The sequence below is a fragment of the Vigna angularis genome, chromosome 2 (assembly GCF_016808095.1).
Source record: "Vigna angularis cultivar LongXiaoDou No.4 chromosome 2, ASM1680809v1, whole genome shotgun sequence".
In the NCBI taxonomy this organism is placed as follows: Eukaryota; Viridiplantae; Streptophyta; class Magnoliopsida; order Fabales; family Fabaceae; genus Vigna; species Vigna angularis.
The window spans coordinates 22,957,414-22,979,113 of record NC_068971.1 but is presented as its reverse complement, the minus strand read 5'-3'; the positions used below and the strand labels follow the sequence as shown (position 1 = coordinate 22,979,113).

The 21,700-nt window shown below is 30.4% G+C and overlaps 1 protein-coding gene across 2 annotated transcripts; it reads right to left on the bottom strand.

The window, feature by feature from the left end:
* Positions 1-6,523: 6,523 nt before the first annotated feature.
* LOC108327950 (uncharacterized) lies at positions 6,524-9,922 on the bottom strand. Of its 2 annotated transcripts, XM_017561689.2 has the most exons (3): positions 9,767-9,911; positions 7,886-7,935; positions 6,524-7,261 (listed from the first exon to the last, which is right to left on the bottom strand). In XM_017561689.2, the coding sequence occupies exon 3, from the start codon at positions 7,216-7,218 to the stop codon at positions 6,823-6,825; it is 396 nt and encodes a 131-aa protein (XP_017417178.1). In that variant the 5' UTR covers positions 7,219-7,261; positions 7,886-7,935; positions 9,767-9,911; the 3' UTR covers positions 6,524-6,822. The 2 variants fall into 2 exon arrangements, with proteins under 2 accessions (XP_017417178.1, XP_017417177.1); XM_017561688.2 differs by lacking the exon at positions 7,886-7,935 and having other exon boundaries at positions 9,767-9,922.
* Between the last annotated feature and the right edge of the window lie 11,778 nt (positions 9,923-21,700).

Here is a 21,700-nt window from a genome sequence, read left to right as displayed (position 1 = left end):
TTGTTTAGTAATGTGTTCTGTGGTCAAATTCAGAAATGGGTAAGATTAAAAGGGACAATCAAAGGGTATAAGCATTTATGGAGATTGGGAACTGCTTGTTTTGTTTCTTCCGATGTATCCTTTGCTTTAACATTTATTTTAAGAATTTCTACAAATTTAATTGATAGACAGATATTTTTTAAAGGAAGAGAAAGATACAAACTAAAATTCATTACTTTTATTCTTAATTTATACATAAATTAATTTTAGTTAGAAAGTTTGATTATTATTGCTTTATTTATAGAAAATTCTCTCTAAATATGATTATATTCTTTAAATGCTTACGGTGTTATTTACCGAGAGTTGAACTAAACTTAAATAAAACTATATTTTTTATTCAATAGTTTGAAGTAGAACTGATTTTCAAAATCCAAAATAATCTCACTTTTTCTTTTATTTGTATTAATGATTAAGAGTAATAATTTAAAAGAAAAAAATTATTTTAGTCTTTAAACTATAAAAACTTACAAAATAGATTATTAGAGTTGGTAGATGTATAAAAATAATGAGACCGATTATTTTATTATAAAAAAAATTTCTAAAGCTTCGGTTCATTATCTAAAATACTTCTATCTTTCTAAAACATTATTATCTTCTTATTATCTCACTTCTGTTTACAATTTCTTACTCCTCAATCATATGTTCAACGATCAGAAAGTGTTTAGGCGATCCCTACGTCAAGGGCTATCAATCTGACCGATCAATTGGTTGAATCGAGCAGGTAAGTGGTAAACCCTTTTTTTCTTAATGTTTAGGGTTCTTGATCATGTAAAGTGGTTCTGTTTTGCATGGGTCAAGAATCTCTCCCTCTTGATTCTTAGTCTGTTTGTGGTTCTAAGGTTGGTCTCCAATCACCAATCGGTGATTTGTAAGTTTTCTAGAAGTTCCTTATGTCGTAAGAAATCTGTGGAGCGTTTAGAGATTTTGGAATTGTTGAGTCAATGTAAGGGAAGCTATGTAATTGCTTTTAATTGAAGTGTGTAGTATAAGTTTAATGGTATGTGAGTACTAAATTGTTTGGATGAAAAATGTTATTGTGTGTTAGTGATAATTTAACTAATTGGGTAATATTGATGATTTGAGTGTCAATGAATGTTGTATAACATGTTGAATTTGTTGTATGTATGTTTGTGAGATTGGATTTGATGTTGATGAAGTGAATTGTGTTGATTGAACTGTTAGAGGAAAAGGAGTAGTCTTGGTTGTAATTTTGTTGGGTTTAAGTGGAGGTTTAAGGTAGTGAAATGGTGAGAAATGGTTGGTGAACTGAATTGTTGAAGTTGGGGTGTTTAGGAACTAGTTTGGGTTATGTTCAACACTTTAATTGGGCCAGATTTCAATTTGGGATGAGTGGTGGTAATTGTGTAGAGTTCAACTTGGTTTAGAACTCAAATGGAGGAAGTGAAATAGTGAAAACTTGGTTTTGGGGTTCTGTGTGCAAATGGTCATTTTGGAGAGCTTTGGTAAGTTGTTTGAGACTTGTTTGAGTGCCTAAGTTGCTTGAAATTGTGTCACAAGTGGTAAAATTCAATTTGAGTCTCTAAGTTGAGTTTTTGGTTGAGATCTTGTAGCCATTTGTTAAAAATAGGTTTAGATAGACTTATTTAAGTATAATTGGGTATATAACATGATCTAGGAGGATTAGAAGTTGGGAAAAATATGTTCATTTGGTCAAGAGTGGTTTGCAGTTTTCGTGCTGCAGAATTATGCAGACTCGCTGAGCGACTCCATTCGCTCAAGGAGTCTGGGTCACTGTCTCAGGTTTTTCACTCAGCAAGTTAGGTCGCTGAGTGAGTGAGTTGGGGGTCTGAACCACTGTCTCTGCTTTTGCATAATGAGAGGGGTCATTGAGCGAGAGGTTGAAGTCTGGGAGCACTGGAAATTTTATTCGCTCAGCAAACTGTATCGCTGAGCGAGTGGGGTCGCTGAGCGAGACGACTCTATGGTCGCTCAACGCGCTTAGTCGTTGAGCGACTAGTCCAGGGGGTGTTTTATTCTTTCTATTCTTGTTTTCTTATGGAGTGGAGTTACATTTCTATTCATTGTGAATGATGTATAAATATGTATGAGATTATATGATCAAATAGGTGATGTGATGATGATGTTCAAGTAATGTGTGAGGTGTGGATTTCAAGTACCATGTGAGAAAGGAATTCCAAGGAGGAATATTCTAAGTTGGTTGTGTTGTGCTATGTATTTATGTAGGGGCTCATGGATTGGGGAATGATCATGACACTCTCAATAATCTCATTTCATGTAGAGATGGGTGGTTATGTCGTGGAGAGTAGCAGGAGGTCTTAGTCTATGATCACTAGTTAAGGTCATAGATGTTTGACGGATTAATCTTGGTGTATGGTTTTATTGGATGGTGGTTGAGCATATGGTTATTATTATTATTTCTGAGCTAGGTTGCTCCATCATACACGGGTGTAGATTCCCCATGAGTTTGATATCAATGCATCTATCAGGATAGTAAAAAGTGTTTCAAGTGGATTGGACAAGTTGTTGTGTTGTTTGATTCATCATATGCATGTATATTATTATTGCTTTAAATAGTATGTAAAATCTTTTGATACTCTAGATTATCCTTATTTTTCTGTGGTTTGTCTTTGTATGTTGTTTCTCTTTCGCAATGATCACTTTAATGGTGTGAGCTTAGGGATGCAGTCCTTTCAGTTGGCACAGCTGAAGGTGGGGAGTGGAGCTTATATTATAGATAAGTTACTTTTGTTCTTTAGATGAAAATTTTTATTCACCTAATATGTAGTTCTTATTCTATCATTATATATGTAATGTTCATTTTAATAATTTTATATTATTAAAATTGGGATGTTACAACATCAAAAATTAGATTCTTTTTTATACTTTGATATATTTTAAGACATTTATTAAACGTGTCAAATGTAAACAACTTAATCAATATTTAACACTTCAACGATATCTAACATAATTAAATTAAGAAAATATATTCTCACTTTTAAAATTTAAAAATTAAAATATATTAAAATTAGAGATAGAAAGAACTTCTAATTTCGATTAGAAAGATATTTAATTTATTTTAAAATATAACCAAAGAGGTTAACTTTTTGTTGTGTACTGTCATATATATCTTTTTTCTCCAAAATATACCGACTAAACGGTGAGTAACACTAATGATTAAGTATGTGTTCTTTGAATTCTTTTCATAGAATCACATTTTTTAAATAATAATAGAATATTTATATAGTTTTCATGTGTTTGTTTTAGCATTTTAAAATGATTAAATTTATGTTAAGCAATTTCCCATAAAATCATGTTTCTTGTAAAAAAAAGATTGTCTTTTATGATAGTAAAAAGAAAAAGCGTAAAATTTGTTCTTTTCTAGCTGGTTTCAGTCTTTTAAAAAGAAGGCTGATACAGAAAGCTTAATGATCTCAAATATAAATTCAAAAATATTTTTAAATTATCATTGATATAAATTTTAAATAATAATTATAAAAGGTTTGTTTTCCCTCTATGCCTACTGGGAGGAGATTCAATAAGAGTTAAACTTCCACAAACACAAAAAGCATTACATGATTAATCAAATATAAATGGTAGCTATTTTTAAAATAAAAAGAGTATTATATATAAAAATTGAAATTATTAATGAGACCCTAACAGAAAACAGACAAGAGTGACAGTTAAAGGACCCATTTCAAAGCATTTATTTATCTATTTTTCTGATATCTGAGTTTTGACTATGATTTCTCAGTATACTTATCATCAGATATGTTCCATTCTTTTAAATATTTAAGCTTATAATATAAAACATTTATGATTAGAGCCGCAAAAAGAAAACAATTGAAAAGAAAGAGAAAGAAAAAAGAGAAAATTGGAATTGGAAATGATGTGGCATATGGGTTTATTTTAAGAATATCCATAGGATGTGTCTATTGGAATTAGATATGGTCACATGTCACATGTGGTTTTTTGTAGCAAACATCATTCTCAGATACCAAACAATTATTAACACCACAATCACAATCTATGTCACTGTCTTTGTCTTTGTAAGTGTTTGATATATGACAAGGACCATTATTAGAGTCACCCAAATCATTTTGTAGATTTGGATGAGATTGCATCCAATAATAATAATAATAATAATAATAATAATAATAATAATAATAATAATAATAATAATAATAATAATAATAATAATAATAATAATAATAATAAAGTAGTGTAGACAAATATATCAAAGAATATATTATCAACATTCTTTCATTGTTGAATACTTTAGTAACCATTATGTCATTCTCTATCAAACTCCTTTCTTTCTTTCTCAGTAAGAAAAATATATTAATAAGGACTTTATAATATGGTGTATACTAATTTGTTTTCTTGCATTATAATTGTTAGAAAACAGATTTTCAATGAATTAAATATCAATATTGAGATTCATATTTGATAGTGAGAGATCTTAAAAGGGATGAAGAGTTTCAACTTCCTAATAGATTCATCATTTTTCGCTTTCTTTTTAAAACGAAAATATTAACAAAAATCAATATTGTTAGTGATTAAAAAGGTATAATCATTTTATATTCTTTATTAACGTATAAGGTAAAAGTAATAAACTCGTTCAATAATCTTATGACGTGTGAAAAATAGATTCTGATGACTTTACAGTTAAAATTACGTACCTTTAGTTTTAGTAAGTTATTTTAGCCCTCTAAAATTATTTATCATGATCCAGTAAAATTTAATAATTTTATCATTTTATATGATAGATTATAATTAGATAAGAGTGTAATTTATTATATTGAATGCATTATATAAAATAAAACTCAGATTCTTTAAATGGAATTAACCAATACTAAAGTTGAATTCAGTGAAGAAATTCTTCAGCATAATACCAGTTTAGGTCTTTCAAGATTTCCAATCTCCCATTATTTTTCTCTAAAGTATTTTTCTATTTATTTTCTTTCAATTCCTTTGTAATATGTTTCTTATCTAGCTTGCCAATTTAATTTGTTATTTGCTACAAACTTCAGAAGAAGTAGCACTTTTGTGTCCTGTAAGCCTTTTCCTTCGATATGCACATACCAAAAATTTGGATTTAATTTGGTTAAATACACAAATAATACTTATGAAGAAATTTCAACTAACTCAGTTGAAATCTTGAAACCTATTTAAAAAGGTGTTTTTGTCATTGCTCATCTCCTCAATGGGCTAAGAAGACTTCATGGGGTTGAAATTTCAGGCTTCAACGCAAATGCATCTTATTGGACAGTTGTTTTTTCACCCCTATTATTTATTTGTTAATGTGTCATGGAAGTGTTTGGAAAAGTCTATAATGCTCGTATATTAGTTTTTTAGATAAATTCTATAATTCAGAATGTATTTTCAAATTATACAATCCAAAACTATATTTTAAATTGAATAATTTAAAATCTAATTTTCAAATGAAACAATTTTAAAAAGCATCATAAACTATAAATTCTGGAATGCATTTCTAAATTCCACACTAAATAATACAATAAACAATACGTTTCCAAATTGTATAATATAAATATAGAATATATCCAAAAATGTATTTGAAACTATACAATCTATAATACATTTTTAGATTCTATAATCCATAATACAGTTTTCAATTCTAAATTATTTAATTTATAATAAATTTTCAGATTAAACAATACAAAATACTATGCATGAAGAAGGTAGGAAGGTGCTAAAAGAAATTCACCCTTCGTGACTGATCGGTTTTAAACAAAACATAGGTATCATTCCTTATGTGCTGACAGTTCTTTAATTCGTATCTTTATCATACATTGTCAAAGAAAATCTGTAGTTTCACTGATAATTAATAACTAAACATACCAGCCTTGGCTGCTAGGAAAATTGTTTAATGAAGTCATAAATGTATTGGGGAAGTACTGAAGCATTTTGCTTTTTAGCAGAATCTCTAATGTTATATTCCAGTCATTGTTTCTGTGTCGTGATCATATATATATATATATATATATATATATATATATATATATATATATATATATATATATATATTCAAGAGCTGCCAGAAAATTACCTTTTTATAAAATTTTAGACAAAATCTGGGAGGTGACCATGACACCAGTGGACCACACTGTTCCCTCTGCTGCTGACAGTTAGCTTAAACACAGTCCATCCACAGATTTGTTTACACTAGCAGTGAATTTCCAAAGCTTCATATTCACCATAACGGTCAAAAATATCATATACACCAATTAACAGCACAGACAGAGAATATTGGTATTTTTATTTTTATTTGGCTGTGTATAATCTGAGCCTACTAAATTGTGAGGGATGCAAAGAACATACTAAAGCACTGATAGTAAAGTAATGTAGACAATATAATCCATACAATTATGTGAAAACTGAGCAAGAGAGAAAATAGCAATTTTTAATTGATCAACACGGGGATTCTGAAATGGAGTTCAAATGTATTTGCAATATACAAGTTACCACCATTGTAAATACTATATAAGAATAACAAAAAATGCATTGGTCCCTTCTGTAATCAATATAGAAACTGAAGGTCTGTGAACCGTGTACACTGCAATGATATTTGTCCCAACTTTAGGAAGAAAGATATCAGATATAGTTTTTAACAATTTGTTAAAGATATAATTGAGTATTTTCCTCTAATGAATGAGTTGATCTGATCAGGGGAGCAAAACAAAATCATTTCATATCCCAGGCAACTACAATGGTAAGCTTCAGTGATATTGATAGAAGTAAACTAGACAACTTGACCATGATAAGGATTCTTCTTATTGTAAACTATTTGGAAGATTTATCAGCAGAACCCTTTTCAATCACTTTGGTAGAGCTGGAAGATTTATCAGCAAAACCCTTTTCAATCACTTTGGTAGAGCTGGAAGATTCTTCAGCTTCAACAAGCTTCCGAAGTTTTTCATGCAGAGTTCTTACTCTGTCCTCGGTTTTGCGAAGCTTTCTCCATCTATAGGCAGTCCAAAGACCAAGGCCACCATATACGACAATATAGGAAGCCCAAACATAAGGGTATGTTTCTGCATGCTCTTTGACTTTTAGATATTGATTTTGCAATGACTCTTTCAAGCCCATTGCAGTACTGGCTGCTTGATCTTCCTCATTTTTCTGGATGGAAGGAGCGGAGCTTGTTGATTGTTGGTTTTGTTTTGGTTGATTTTCCATGTCTTCTACTTGTATAGTTCCAGAAATGGATTATTTAGAGAAACTGCGAAAACATTGACATTTTTTAAGTATCACCTATTTTGAAAATGAAATCTCATTTAGAAAAACTAAGCAATGGTTCCTAATGCATGCATAATTCTTCAAACCCATTGCTTCCCCAAAACTGAATTACTTGTCTCAAATATTTATTAGCGAAAAATTCCTAATCCAAGAAATCCAAATACATAAGCAGTAAAATGGTCGTATTTCTAAAGTTTTAATACACAGCTTTCTCCCACTGAGATGTCTTCAAGTGTTCCTCTATTTTAGAACACAAAAAGCCAAAAGTCTCAAATGGTGACATTTTCCTCTATGAAGAGCCAAGGAAGCATGTGGAAAAAGTGAGAATAAGCACGCTAATTTGAACACTTAACATTACGAAACATGTCAAGACACAACAAAATACATCTCAGCCCAACATACGACGTACCAATAAACCAAAAGGATGAGGAAGGATAAACTCACATAAACGATGGTAATGTGGAATATTGCAAATATTTATTTGAAAAGATATGAAACACCAGGCCAAAATACATCCCAAGCAGACATAACACATTTGGTTTCCCAAGATTTTTTAGCAAAAATGTTCTCAGATAAAAGGCAACCAATGACAACGAAGCTAGTAAACCTGATCAATTGTTCAAATGTTCGGAAAAGGTCACCAGGAATACAAAGCCCCTGAGTCAACCAAAAAAGGAAGTTTTATATAAGCAGAGTGAAAAATCTCATGCACAATACACATAAGGAATAGGAGAAGGGTGAAGGAGATACTAAAAAGAGATTTAATAGTTCTGTCCGTAGTTCCAGATAGTATAAGACTGTAATAAACATTCAAACAATATCACCAAGCATTGTATTTCCCGTACTTGCTCAGCCATTGATCATACAATTCATTGCCATAAAAAATTAACATAAAATGGAGTCATAAAGTATGATTTTTCTGGTTGCTAATCTTAGCATTCCCATAATTTACATGTTAACAACTATGTGATCTACAAATATACTTCCACTATCCCGGCTGAAAAGACAGAGCAGAAGATAAAAAATCTAAAAATATAAACAAAACCACAGAAATTGGCAAAAGCATTCAACCCTGATGTCAGTGTTGAAGGACAAGCTCTACAGCAAGTGCAGGGCTTCATTTAACTAGCTTTCACTAAAATAGAAATTGATCCATAGTCCAGACATGACTCATACAGAAGAGTTTAAAGATAATCTTGCCCGCACACAACATACCAACATACTGCCTTTGTTGTAAGTGTAGAAATAAAATTAATAACTCTCATAATGAGAAGCTTCTTTGATCATGAAAGGCCCTAAATAGATGTATTATAAGTTACAAATTCTAAACATGTGAACTTGGGAAACATTTAAAAGAATGCAACCTTATGTGCACCATACCAATCATCTTCCAATGTAAACTTTACACTGACATTTATCCCTTCAAAGTTACTTACTACAATGCACAGATACAATACATATATCGATATGACACGTATCTGATACACCAATAGGTTTATTTTAAAAATAATAAGATACTATATGTGATATATACATATTGAAAGTATACAAAAAATTCTTAAAAACATGATAAATATATGATTGTTATTATGTGAATCCAAATTAAAATCATATGTATTAAACGCTGTTAAAATAAAAAATTATAAATTATTGTCAACATAAAAGTACTATTGGTAAAGTATCCACAAAGTATCGGACACAAAAACATGTCAGACACTAATCATGACCCAAATTGAAATATTGGTGCATCATAGGTTACTAAACTAACATACTGTCTTTATGCCACAAAATTATGCCTAATAGCATATATCTATTGTGCACAATGGTATCATACATTATGCAAATCAACAAAAATACAACTTTAATGTAAACTCAGCATATAAAGATGATACTAGTCATGTAACAGGGGTATTTCGAGGTTCCAAATCACCATTTTTAAGACAAAAGTCATCATTCCAAACTCCTTGTTTTTTTCTCTCACAAATATTTCAAACCAAAATTGTTTTCCTACCAGAATTTTTATCAATAATTACAAAAGGTAGAGCTTCCACATTATACCTATCCTATAGCATAACTTGCAGAAATGCTGTATATCCATATTGACCATCAAGTAAAATTTCATTGCGGTTTAACAGTACTTAAAAAGAAAACTCAAATCCATCAAACAACCTAGGTTATGATTAATAACAACTCAATTTCACTTTAACAACTTACGAGTCTATTTGGATCAAAATCTCAAACGCACAGAGAAAAAATAAATTAAGAGAAAAATGAAAAATATTTAAAATACATTAAAATTAGCTCTTAAGCAAGCTAATTTATAGAAGCTTTTACATATCAGTTTAATCTTGTTTTGAAGTCAGCAAGTTTCAGTTAAGGGTTAGAAAAAGACATGTTCGAGGCGAAAATTTTCACTGTAACATTGAAAATATTTGCTCCGAACCACAGAGAGATAAAGAATCCATGAGAGACAACAAAAGAGAGGTACCTGACGGTAAGGCCACGGTGGCGAGAGGCGGAGCTAGCTTGGTTGTGGCTATTGCAGTGCGGCGAGGAAGCTAGGGGTTTTGGTTTTGGGCACCGGGTAAGGCCTAGGTTCAATTTCCATAATTAATTGGAAAATTGTTATTATTAAAATTGTTTTTATTGGTTACAAAAGAACCTTTTACAATTCAGACTTTATTGTGTATACACTGTATTATTATTTTTATTGAAGAAATTGTTTACAATTTTTATTTGAATGAATTATTTGGTAACTTTTTAAGCGTTATAATATCACTTTTATATCACTAAAATTTATAATTGTTTTAAATAAAAGCAAAGACTGCAAATATTTTATTGAAATTTATCTTACTATTGTAATAACATTGTACTGTAATCGATTTTTAATTCAAATTAAGTATGTTTTGTAAAACTCTAGAAAATAATATTTTTAGAAGTGGTGATAGTCTAAAAAAATGGAGACTCGATTATTTTAATATTAAAAGGTTTTATTATAAATAGTTTGATTATAAACCACTTTTCTAGAGTTCTTTATCTTTTTTCTAAGAGTTCTAACTCTTGAGTCATCTATTTCATGATCAGTAAGTACCTAATCAACCACGGTAACGAGATCTACATTTCTACTCGATCAGTTTCTTCAATAGAGCAAGTAAGTTTCGATTCCTTTTTTTCCTTTCGTTCCTAAAAATTTGTTTTAGAGGAATATTGTATTGTTGCATGTGTAATCATGCATCTCCTACATGTTCTTGATTCATCTAGAGTTCTAAAAACTCTGTCCGTTTCCAATTTGGTGTTTCGTAGGTTCGTCTAGGTATTCCTTGCGGTTCAAATAATTGGTGGAGCGTTTCGCGAAGTTTGGCAGTTGGTTTAGAGGTAAGGGAAGTTAGATAATTGCTTTTAATTGAAATTGTGTCACAAGTGGTATAATTCAATTTGAGTCTCTAAGTTGAGTTTTTGTGAGTTTTTGGTTGAGATCTTGTAGCCATTTGTTAAAAATTAGTTTAGAAAGGTTTAAACACACTTGGTTGAGTGTAATTGATGGTATAATACAATCTAGGAGTGTTAAAAGGTGGGAAAAGTGAATAAAAGTGGTCAGGAGTTGTTGAAATGCGCAAATTTTGCAGTTTTTGTGCTGCAAAATTATGCAGTCTCGTTGAGCGAACAAACTTGGTGCGCTGAGCGAATGGGCTTTAGCTGAGCGAACATATTTGGTGCGTTGAGCGAGAGGTGAGTGAGCAGAACTCATTGTTTCTGTTTTCGCACAGGGAGTTGGGTCGTTGAGCGAAAGTTTGGGGTCTGGAACCACTGTGAGTTTTATTCGCACATCGAATTGGGTAACTAAGCGAGTGGTTTGGGGTCTGGAGGTACTGTCTATGTATTGCACAGCGAGCTAGGTCACTGAGCGACTAGTTCAGGTTTTGGTTTACTCTTTCTTTCTTTATTCTGGATTGATTTGTGTGATGTTTTAGATTCATTTGGGAATGATGCATGATTATGTATGAGTTTATATGTGTATCAAAGTCATATGTTGAGATTCAAAGTGAAAGTATGGTGGTTTCAAAGGTTGTAAGTATATGAATATGGGAAGCTCATTCTTGGAGTTCATCTTAACATTTTAATGGTCACCTATCTTCAAGTAGAGGAGGGTGAGGCATGTCGTGAGAATAACAGGAGGTCCTAGCCTAGGGACTTTCCCTTGGTCTAAGGTGAGTGATAACGGACTAACCTTGTGTGGTAGCTTAGGGTGGGCTAGTTGTTTCACCACAACAAGTGCACAAACTGCCACAGCTACATATTCATACTAAATCTGGATAGTCAATCTAGGTCTTTGTATGTTAAGATGTTTGGATTGATGTATGTGATATAAATTATTCATGTATGCTATGTTATAAACGTGATATGATTTCTTTGGTATCTAGTTTACCCTTATTTTTCTGTTGTCTGAATTTGTATGTTGTTTCTCTTTTGTGATGATCACCTAATGGTGTGAGCTTAGGGATTCACCTTTTTAGTTGTTCCAGGTAGAGGTGAAATAGAAGTAGATGAGTTGTTAGATCGATTTACAGAAGTAGATATCTTCTTTGAAGGAGGTTTGTTTTACCTAGTTGTTCTTTTAGCATCTATGTAACATTTCATTTTGGTAGTTTATACTATTAAAATGGGATGTTACATATTTTCCCCCATAAAACACATTTGAATAATTTGTAAATTCAAAATTATAAATTTAATATTAAAAAATATTTTATTAAGATTTTATTTAAAAAAGTTGCTATAGTATATAATAGAATAGTATATTATAAAAAATATATTATAGTACAATATACATATATATTATATATTATACTATACTAAAGGTGTATTTGTGATTTTCTTTAAAAAAATATACTATACTATTAAAAGTTTTTATAGATATTAAATGTATTATATAATGTTAAGTGTGCGAATGGATTAATAAAACAATAGTCTAAAAAAGTCATATATTAAAGTTTTAAATCGTATTTCATTTATTAAAATTAATATAAGGGTAAATTTTAAATTTTATAAAAAAATAATTAATAAATATTTTTAAAATAATTGAAATGTGTAAATTAATAATATTTTTATGTGCTATATAAAGCATAAGACTTAATTAAGTTTTAAATATTTGATAAATTTGAAAACTTTAAATTAAGATTTTATTAAATTTTTGTGGTATTGAGTTTTAAAAAATCTAAATTTTTTCCATTGAGTCCTTGATGTCATATGTTTTTTAGTACGTGAGTAATGGGACTATTAAATAGGTGATTTGTTGTTATCTTGTCTCCTCATTTTACTTAGTTTTCATAATAGGAAATTTTATAATCTTATATTTTTACAATTTTATAATGTTATTATTTTGTAATATTGGAATTTTATAATCTTATAATTTTGTTAAGTAAGTGTCTTTTTTAGCTTAACAAATGTAAGTGTCTTATTTAACCTAATAAAGACAAGTACTGTAGTTGAACACACAAAAACTCTACTTATACATGTTTGATAAAATTTTGTACGGATAGACAATGACATACTTTGTCTAACAAAAAGCTTGGAATATTCACTATACATATCAAAAAAACTTATAGATGTTTATTATTTGTGTGCAATTAATGGTTGTCTTTTCATTTATCCCAAGAATATCTTATTTTGATGTGTTAATATTAAGATCTCTTTAAAAACGTGCTTAACTTATCCACACAAACAAATTTTTATAAGGGCTAAATGTTAGTTGTCGAGTCAATAACTTGTGTCAGGTCCTATGCTTTATGCTGCAATGGAAGGAATCCATCTACTTTAGGCCTGATGTATGAGAGTAGTTGCTTAAAGAAACAACATGCATTTAATGTTGCATGATGAACATTTAATGTATCAATGTTCTTGAACATGGTCAAATGATAATTGAACAAGATGAAAGGCTTGTAGATTTCACAAAGGCTCGAAAAAGGATTTAAAGACTGTTAAATAACACAATGCCTCCAAAAGAATTTGTAATGGTTGTTTTCTTTTCAGTTCTATACATTCTCTTCGAAGAAAAAAGGTTGATGAGGATGCTTATGAAATACTTCTTAATGCTTTCAAGTAATCCTTAGCCTTGTGTTTGTGAGGAAGAATGTTATTTACATTCATAACAATATAAAATAGTATTTATCATCTTGCATTTGTTTTAGGATGTTTATCTCTTTTAGTGAAAAAAATCTTGTAATATTTTAGATCACTATCTTAGTTTATCAAAATATTCTAGATTCAAATAAATCCAATACTTAGCTAGAAGTGTGTATGTCCAATGAATGTGTGGCTTAACCAGAAATGATTATGTTTAAAGAATACTTGTAGCTTATCCAGAAGTGTTTGCGTCCAAACAATACTTCCAGTTTAATCAGAAATGGTGGGTCCAAAAAATTGTTGCATTTTGCAATGTTATTCTACATTAGTGGAAATTTGATTGGGTTGATAAAATAATTGGACAGTTTTCTAACAATGTATTTATCTTGTTAACATTATTTTTGAAAACTCTTTATTTGCTAACACATACATGAAACCAAGCAATGCAAAAAGTTTTTGGAAAATTTTAAATATGAAAAACATACGAAAACACTAGGGGAAGGGATGAATAGTATTTTTTAAACTTTTCGCAAATGATGTCTGATAGGTTTTCAAAAGATTAATCAACAAAGATATCTTCAGATGATGTGTTTTAAAGAGACTTTATGAAAACGTTTGAAGAAGGAAAGCAATAGAGCACATATTTTATACAGGTTCACTCAACCTGAGCTACGTCTAGTTCTTCCTTAAGAACTCTTAAAGGGGTTCCGTTAATCTTTTAAAAAGATTACATGAGTTTTACCTCTCCAAGTTTACACAAGTATTCTTACTACTCCTAGTTCTCTTAGTCAAAACGACTAGTCTGAGTTTAACCACTTTTTGTTTACAAGTATTCTAACCACTTTTGGTCTCAAGTATTCTAATCACTTCTGGTCTTAACCCTAGACAACACGCCTAGACAAATATTTTAATTCTGTTCAAAATTTACAACATAAACAGTATTATAAGAAAATGTACAAAATTGAAATACACAAAAAAACACTAGAGGGGTAAATAATGTTTTCTAAAACTTTTCGCAAAGGGTCTCTAAAGAGTTTTCAAGAGATTACAAAATAAAGATATTCTTCAGACGATGACACACTAGTAAAAAAATAGCGTACAACATCGAATATTTTGGGCCTTTCACGTCGAATTCGAGGCTGGCGTCATATCGAAGACGTTAAGTTAACGTCAAATTTAAAAAATTCGACGTTAAATTAACGTTGAATTTTGTAACTATACGATGTTAAATTAACGTTGAATTTTGTCAATATACGACGTTAATCAATTTTTTTTGTTTTTTTTAATTAATTGTGATCCTTTTTTACAATTCTACTAGACTTGAAAAGCAGAAAAATAACAAATTTCAGTTTTTGATATTTTATAAAGCATGAACTATGAACATGTAGTGTAGTATCAACAACAAACAACAATAACCAACAACAAACAAGTTCAATCAAACAATAACAACAAACAAGTTCAACCAAACAACAACAACAAACTAGTTCAACAAAAAAACAACAAACAAGTTCAACAAATAAGTTCTTCAAAACGAAAACGAAAACTAACCTTTAAAAGGTGGGTTTGTTGGAATAAAGTGTCGTCACCAGTGAGAGAGAAAGCAGAATGCGCCTGTGAACACTAGTGCAAAAACAACGTATAATATCACGCATTCGACGTCCAACAACTGCATAGCCAACGTTAAAAATGACCGGTGGCATTTTTGTAAATAAATGCAATTGTAGAACGTTGAACCCTCATTCAATTTGACGTTCTATGATGGTAATTATTTAAACCAGCGCGTCATTCTCTTTCTTCTTTCTTTTAAACCACCACTAGTATGTCGAATCCTGTAGGGGTTCGACGTAATATTTGTCCGTCAAAAGCCAAAGAGTCACCTTTTTTAATTCTTTTTTCTTTCTTTTAAACAACAAATAATATGTCAAATTCTGTAAGGGCTTCGACGTATTATTTGTCAGCCAGAACCCAAAAAGTAACCCCTTTTTAATTCTTTTTTTCTTTTAAACCATATATAAACGTCGAATTTTGTAGAAGCTTCGACATATTATTTGTCAGCCAAAAGTTTTCACTTTTTAAGCGGGAGATTGAAAATTCATTCACTTTATCTTAGTGCGCGAGACCCTCTTCTCTTCTCAAACTTTTTCCGAACAAAGTTTGACGACCATCACATGTAATCTTTCTTTCATTTGATACAAATGCATGTTAATTAACTACTTTATGTATAATATTCGTTTGTTTTGACCAATTATTTTCGTGTTTTTGTCCTTCATAGGTGCATTCTGATTTCTCTCTCACTAGTGGAAACACTTTATTCCGACGAACTCACCTTTTGAAGGTTAGTTTTCGTTTTCGTTTTTGTTTTCGTTTTGAAGAACTTATTTGTTGAACTTGTTTGTTGTTGTTTTTTGTTGAACTTGTTTGTTGTTGTTATTTGGTTGAACTTGTTTATTGTTGTTGGTGTTGTTTGATTGAACTTGTTTGTTGTTTCTTACTGTTGTTTGTTGTTTATACTATACGTTCATAGTTCATGCTTTATAAAATATCAAAAACTGAAATTTATTGTTTTTCCGCTTTTTAGGTTTCGTAGAATTGTAAAAAAGGATTACAATTAATTAAAAAAAACAAAAAAAATTGCTTAACGTCGAATATTAACAAAATTCGATGTCAATTTGATTAACGTCGAATTTTTTAAATTCGACGTCAATTTAACGTCTCCCGATAGAACATTGACTTCGAATTCGACATGAAAGGCCAAAAAACAATGACGTTATACGATATTTTTGCACTAGTGGAAGGACAAGAACACGAAAATAATCGGTCAAAACAAACGAAAATCATACATAAAGTAGTTAATTAACATGCATTTGTATCAAATGAAAGAAAGATTACATGTGATGGTCGTCAAACTTCGTTCGAAAAAAGTTTGAGAAGAGAAGAGGGTATTGGTGAATGAATTTTCAATCTTCCGCTCAAACTTTTATTGAACTCACTAACCTTTTGACGTCTAACGCTGGAGCATTCGACGTTCAAAAATCATTTTGTAATAGATCACTAAGGATTATGATAACAACACTCAATTAATGCATCCAATCACTCTAATGCCCATCATGTCAAAGCCTCATGCAGATTAGACGTTTTATTGATGGTTTAAAAGAAAAAAGAATTAAAAAGGGTAACTCTTTGGCTTTTGGCTGAAAAATAGTATGTCGAAACCCTTACAAAATTCAACGTATTATATGTGGTTTAAAAGAAAAATGAAAAAAAAGAATTAAAAAGGGGTTACTTTTTGGCTTTTGGCTGACAAATAATATGTCGAAGCCCCTACAGAATTCGACGTATTATTTGTTGTTTAAAAGAAAAAAGAAAAAAGAAAAAAGAATTAAAAATGGGTAACTCTTTGGCTTTTGGCTGAAAAATAATACGTCGAAGCCCCTTCAGAATTTGACGTACTATTGGTGGTTTAAAAAAAAAGAAAAAAGAATTAAAAATGGGTGACTCTTTAGCTTCTGGCTGACAAATATTACATCGAAGCCCTATAGAATTCGACGTACTATTGGTGGTTTAAAAGAAAGAAGAGAAAGAATGTCGCGCTGGTTTAAATAATTACCATCACAGAACGTCGAATTGTATGGGGCTTTGACATTTTACAATTCTAAACGATATCTAATAATTGCATTTATTTACAAAAATGTCACCGGTAATTTTTAACGTTGAATATTCAGTGATTGGACGTTGAACGCGTGACGTTATACGCTATTTTTGCACTAGTGATATAGAAAACTAAATAAAAGCTTTTAAGAAAGGAAAACAATACATCACAATTTTTACACTGGTTCACTCGATCTGAGCTATGTCAAGTTCTTCCTTAAGAACTTTTGAGGGGTTCAACTAATCTTTTCAAGATTACACGATTTTAACCCACTTCTGGTTGTAAGTATTATTACCACTCTTAATTCCCCTAATCAATCCTAACTAATCCGAGTTTACCCACTCCTAGTTCCAAGTATTATCACTATTCATGGTTTCCTAGCAAATCCTGACTAGTTCGAGTTTAACCACTCCTATATCTAACCCTAGACAAACACGTCTAGACCGAGTTTACCCACTCTTGGTTTCAAGTATTATCACCACTCCTGGTTTCAAGTATTATCACAATCAAAGAAAGGATATAAGTAATACAAAAGAATGTTGTGATTTGCTAAATTTTTCTCTCAAAAGAATTATATCTTCAGGCGATATACAAGCATAGTAGACTTGAGTTCACTATTTTATTTAACTTATCTTATCTTTTTTGTTATCATTCTTGTCTTCTCTTCAAGCTTTCATCTATATATAACTTTTTTTGAAAGATGATCATTAGACAAAGAAGTTGACTTCAGGAGAGTAGGTAGACTTTAGATGCGAAGTCAGACTTTAGTCTACTTTGTAGGGGTCAGAGCTTTATCATAGTCTTTAGCAAAACTAAGCTTATACGACGTGATAGAGCCGAAGACTTCAAGGGAAACATTCCTAGAATGTTCTCCATCTCTCACAACGTCTTTTTCTTGGATGTAGTGGATTTGATAATATCTTTCTTCTTTAGTGATTTGCACAAATATCAAGAGAACAAAATGTACAAGCATCAAAACACTTTATCGTACATGCATTAAATGTTTTGAACGTTGATAAGTGTTAGACTGTATTGTGTGTTAAAACATTTTATCATTTGTCATGTCATTCATCAATGCATCATTTGGTAAAACAAACATGTATAATCATTAGATGATACAAACATTATATGCTTCTTCAAAGGCTATAGTGTTTAGTGGTTATACATTAGACAATGTATTCTTAAGACGTTTTGCTTAAGATAACACTTGTATTGAATAAAAATTTCTTTTAACTTTTAATGTTATAAAAGAGATAGACTTTTTCTTTCATAAGACGCTAGCTTGTTACTCATACAGTCTATTGGATGATTTCAAAGAGAGACACTTTCTTTTCTTAAACGTTATTCATAACTTTTGCTCATTAGACAATTTAGTCTAGAAAGCATTGTTCATAAGCTTGATTTCATTTAAAATAGATGTTACAAAATATTTCTTTCTTAGATGTTATTTCTTTTGAAACAACTTTTCATACACAACAATATTTCTTCTAATGTTTTTTGTTAAACTTTAAAAGATGAGTTGTTTAAACGGTCTATTCTTTAGACGATCATGTGTTAACAAAATACACTATTCAAACCTAGGGATGACAATGTAGGCTGGCATGCTCCATCCTCCTGCATTTAACCGACAAAAAGTGAGTTAGGCTGGTCTGCCCCGCATAAGAAAAGGAGGTTATTTCTCTTGCCCGCTTGCATAACATTTGGTTTGGCTTGCATAATAAATTTAATAGTTTTTTTTTTTAATTTTCTTAAACTAGTAGAAATAATAATTTATATAGACTCATTTCTTAAATAAGTAATATTCATAATTTTAAAAATTTATAATTTTTAAGTAGAAGCCTTTTGTAAATAAAAGTGACTGTGAAGTAATTGAAATAAGGAAAGAAATGTGAACGAGGAATCTACTTTTGGATTGACTGAATGAAAATTAGCGAGCTACTTTGGAAGAATGGGAGAAGAAAGCGAATGAGCAAGTTACTTACAAGAAACACACACAACATGTTGTGGTAGAGCGATTAGATTTTAAAAATTTAAGTAATACGAGTTGTGCTGGTTGAATGCAAGCCAACTCATTATTGGCCCGTATAGACTAGTGGTACGAGACTAAGTAAGCTAAAAAAGCTAATCTATCTCACACTTTTTCTTTCAGGCCTGCAAATCACTCCACATTGCCATCTCTTTCAAACCTTCCTTTCTACCTATTTTACCTGTTTTTACACATTAACAAAGAATAAAGCATAACAGGAAAATCTGATTAATTTAAGACTACATTAAGTTTCAATTATGTCATAAATTTGAGTATATTTTCAATTGAATTTCTATTAAAACTTTTATTAATTTTAGACTTTCCAAAATTATTATATATTCTCTATCATCTTAATTACTTGTCTTCACATGTTAAAAAAATGTCAAGTTTCATTATTAATATAAACTGACATGAATTTTATTTCTTTGATGAAAACATGTTAGAAAACAAGAGGTTATCTTTGTTACCTACATAATGATGGTGACAATGTTCTTATCAAACACATTTTTATGATTTTTTTATGACTATTTTTATGACTATTTTACTGTTATAAATGAGTGTAAAAATGTATTATGATATTATTTCTCTTTTACAAAACACAAAGAATCTCAAAAGATAATAAAAGAAGCATGTACATGTTACCGGCCAGAAAAATAAGCATCCCTTCATCGTTTTCTGAGTTGTACGTTGAATGATACCTTGAGTTTAAGGTTCTTACGCATGCTATTGGGTGTTCTTAAACAAGATTTCAACCCAGTAGTAACGTGTTCACTTGATACAAACTCTAAGTTAACCCCATTCTTGAGGTCTAGCATTTCAGCCTCTTCATAATATTTCAAGGCTTTGTAATAAGGCCTAAACTCAAAAGGTGATACATCATTAATAGACCTAATCTCAACATGGGATTGGTTTTCTGATCTTTCACCATATCTGCGAACATGTTCCATGTCCTGAGACAATACTGGTTCGTGAGAAAGGAAGGGAAGGAAGAGATTGTGCATTTGGGGTGAGAAACCGATTCCATCACAAGCTTCTGGTTTGAGTTGTTGGTTGTGCATTTGTGTTTGAACTTGTGATTGGATGCTGATGGTTTGTGTTGTGCTGGCCTTTAACAGGTCATAGATTGTGTGATCTGGAACAATGAGGAACACGCTACCAGGAAGCAAAACTGACTCAGGTTTTACCACAATCCATGGGAACTTGAACACATCTGGCCTAGTTATGCAGTGTCTAGGGTTCTTTCTCAGAACCTCTTCTGCTCTCACTGGCTTTCTGTGAACCTCAACATGTTTACCAGGATGTACTAGTTTCAACACCCTTTTCTCTCTTTTGATGCTTCCCATTTCAAAAACTATACAGAATTTTTTGACAGAGGATGTCTAGAAAGAAAGTATATACACTGTTTGTAACACGTATCATATGATGACACAGCAAGTGAAAACTCCTAGGTAATGATCTTTGGAGAAGAGAAATCTTGTTCTAAGCATTGGTCTCATTGGATGATTCACTTTCTTTGTTAATTTCCCTTTTTGTATTTTGTTTCTTTCCGTTTCCTCTCCAAGAATCTTCAATTGGAAAAGACATTTTATAAGGAAACAAATCTTTCCCAAATCTCTTTCATGTTTTTGATATTATTAACGTTAAGATCCTAGTAACAAAACTAAGCTTATAAGATGCAATATATATTCAATTTTTGTGTCACGTGCTTAATCAGTTTAACATATTGTTCTCAGATAACTATTTCTTCGGAAGCTCGTGGAAAGTTACAAACAGATAGTAAATAATTTCAATATATTGTTTAGCCTTTTACAATTTATAATGGAAGTAACTCTTCATTTTTTCATAGCATTTTCTTTTTCAAAATAGTTACTCGTTTTTCTACATTCTATATATATACTAAATTAATTTCTTGACACTATTTTTTTTTGTATGAAAAACTAACAATATAAATGAAAATAATATACAATCACATCTCAATAGTTTAATCCATGAAATTTATATCCGCACATAAAATTACTGCAGATTATGTAATTTTGGTAACTTAAAACTAATAGAATTTACTCTTTTATATAACATTCTGCGTTTACATTTTTATGAAAGCTATTGCATTGATTTCTGTATAATTCTAGGTTTTGTATGATATTTTCACCTTTTCGTAATTATGTGTGGAACAGATAGAAGAGACATATAAAAAAATGGAGAAAAAAATGGAATTGTAAAAAATATTAGAAAATGTATTATATGAATACTATAAATTTATATAATAATGAATATTTTTCTCACCATTAATAACAAGAAATGTTGATGCATAGAGTTGGCATAAGGGTGAAAGTAAAAAAAAAAACAAATATTATTTGCAAGGAGATAGAATTGTTCGGATTTAACAACCAACAATGCAGTTTGAAATTCAAAACTGATTAACACAATGTTCACAGACACGGTGTTAGCAATGAATCTACTGCAAAGAAAAGAAATTAATATACTTGTACATGATCTACCCAAATAATAGTAATATTTCTATATAACGCTGGTTTAAGTTTTTTTTATTAAAATTAAGGAAAAAATAGTTTTTTATTTTATTTTAATACAAATCTAAATAAGTTATCTATAACATATTTTTATTTTTC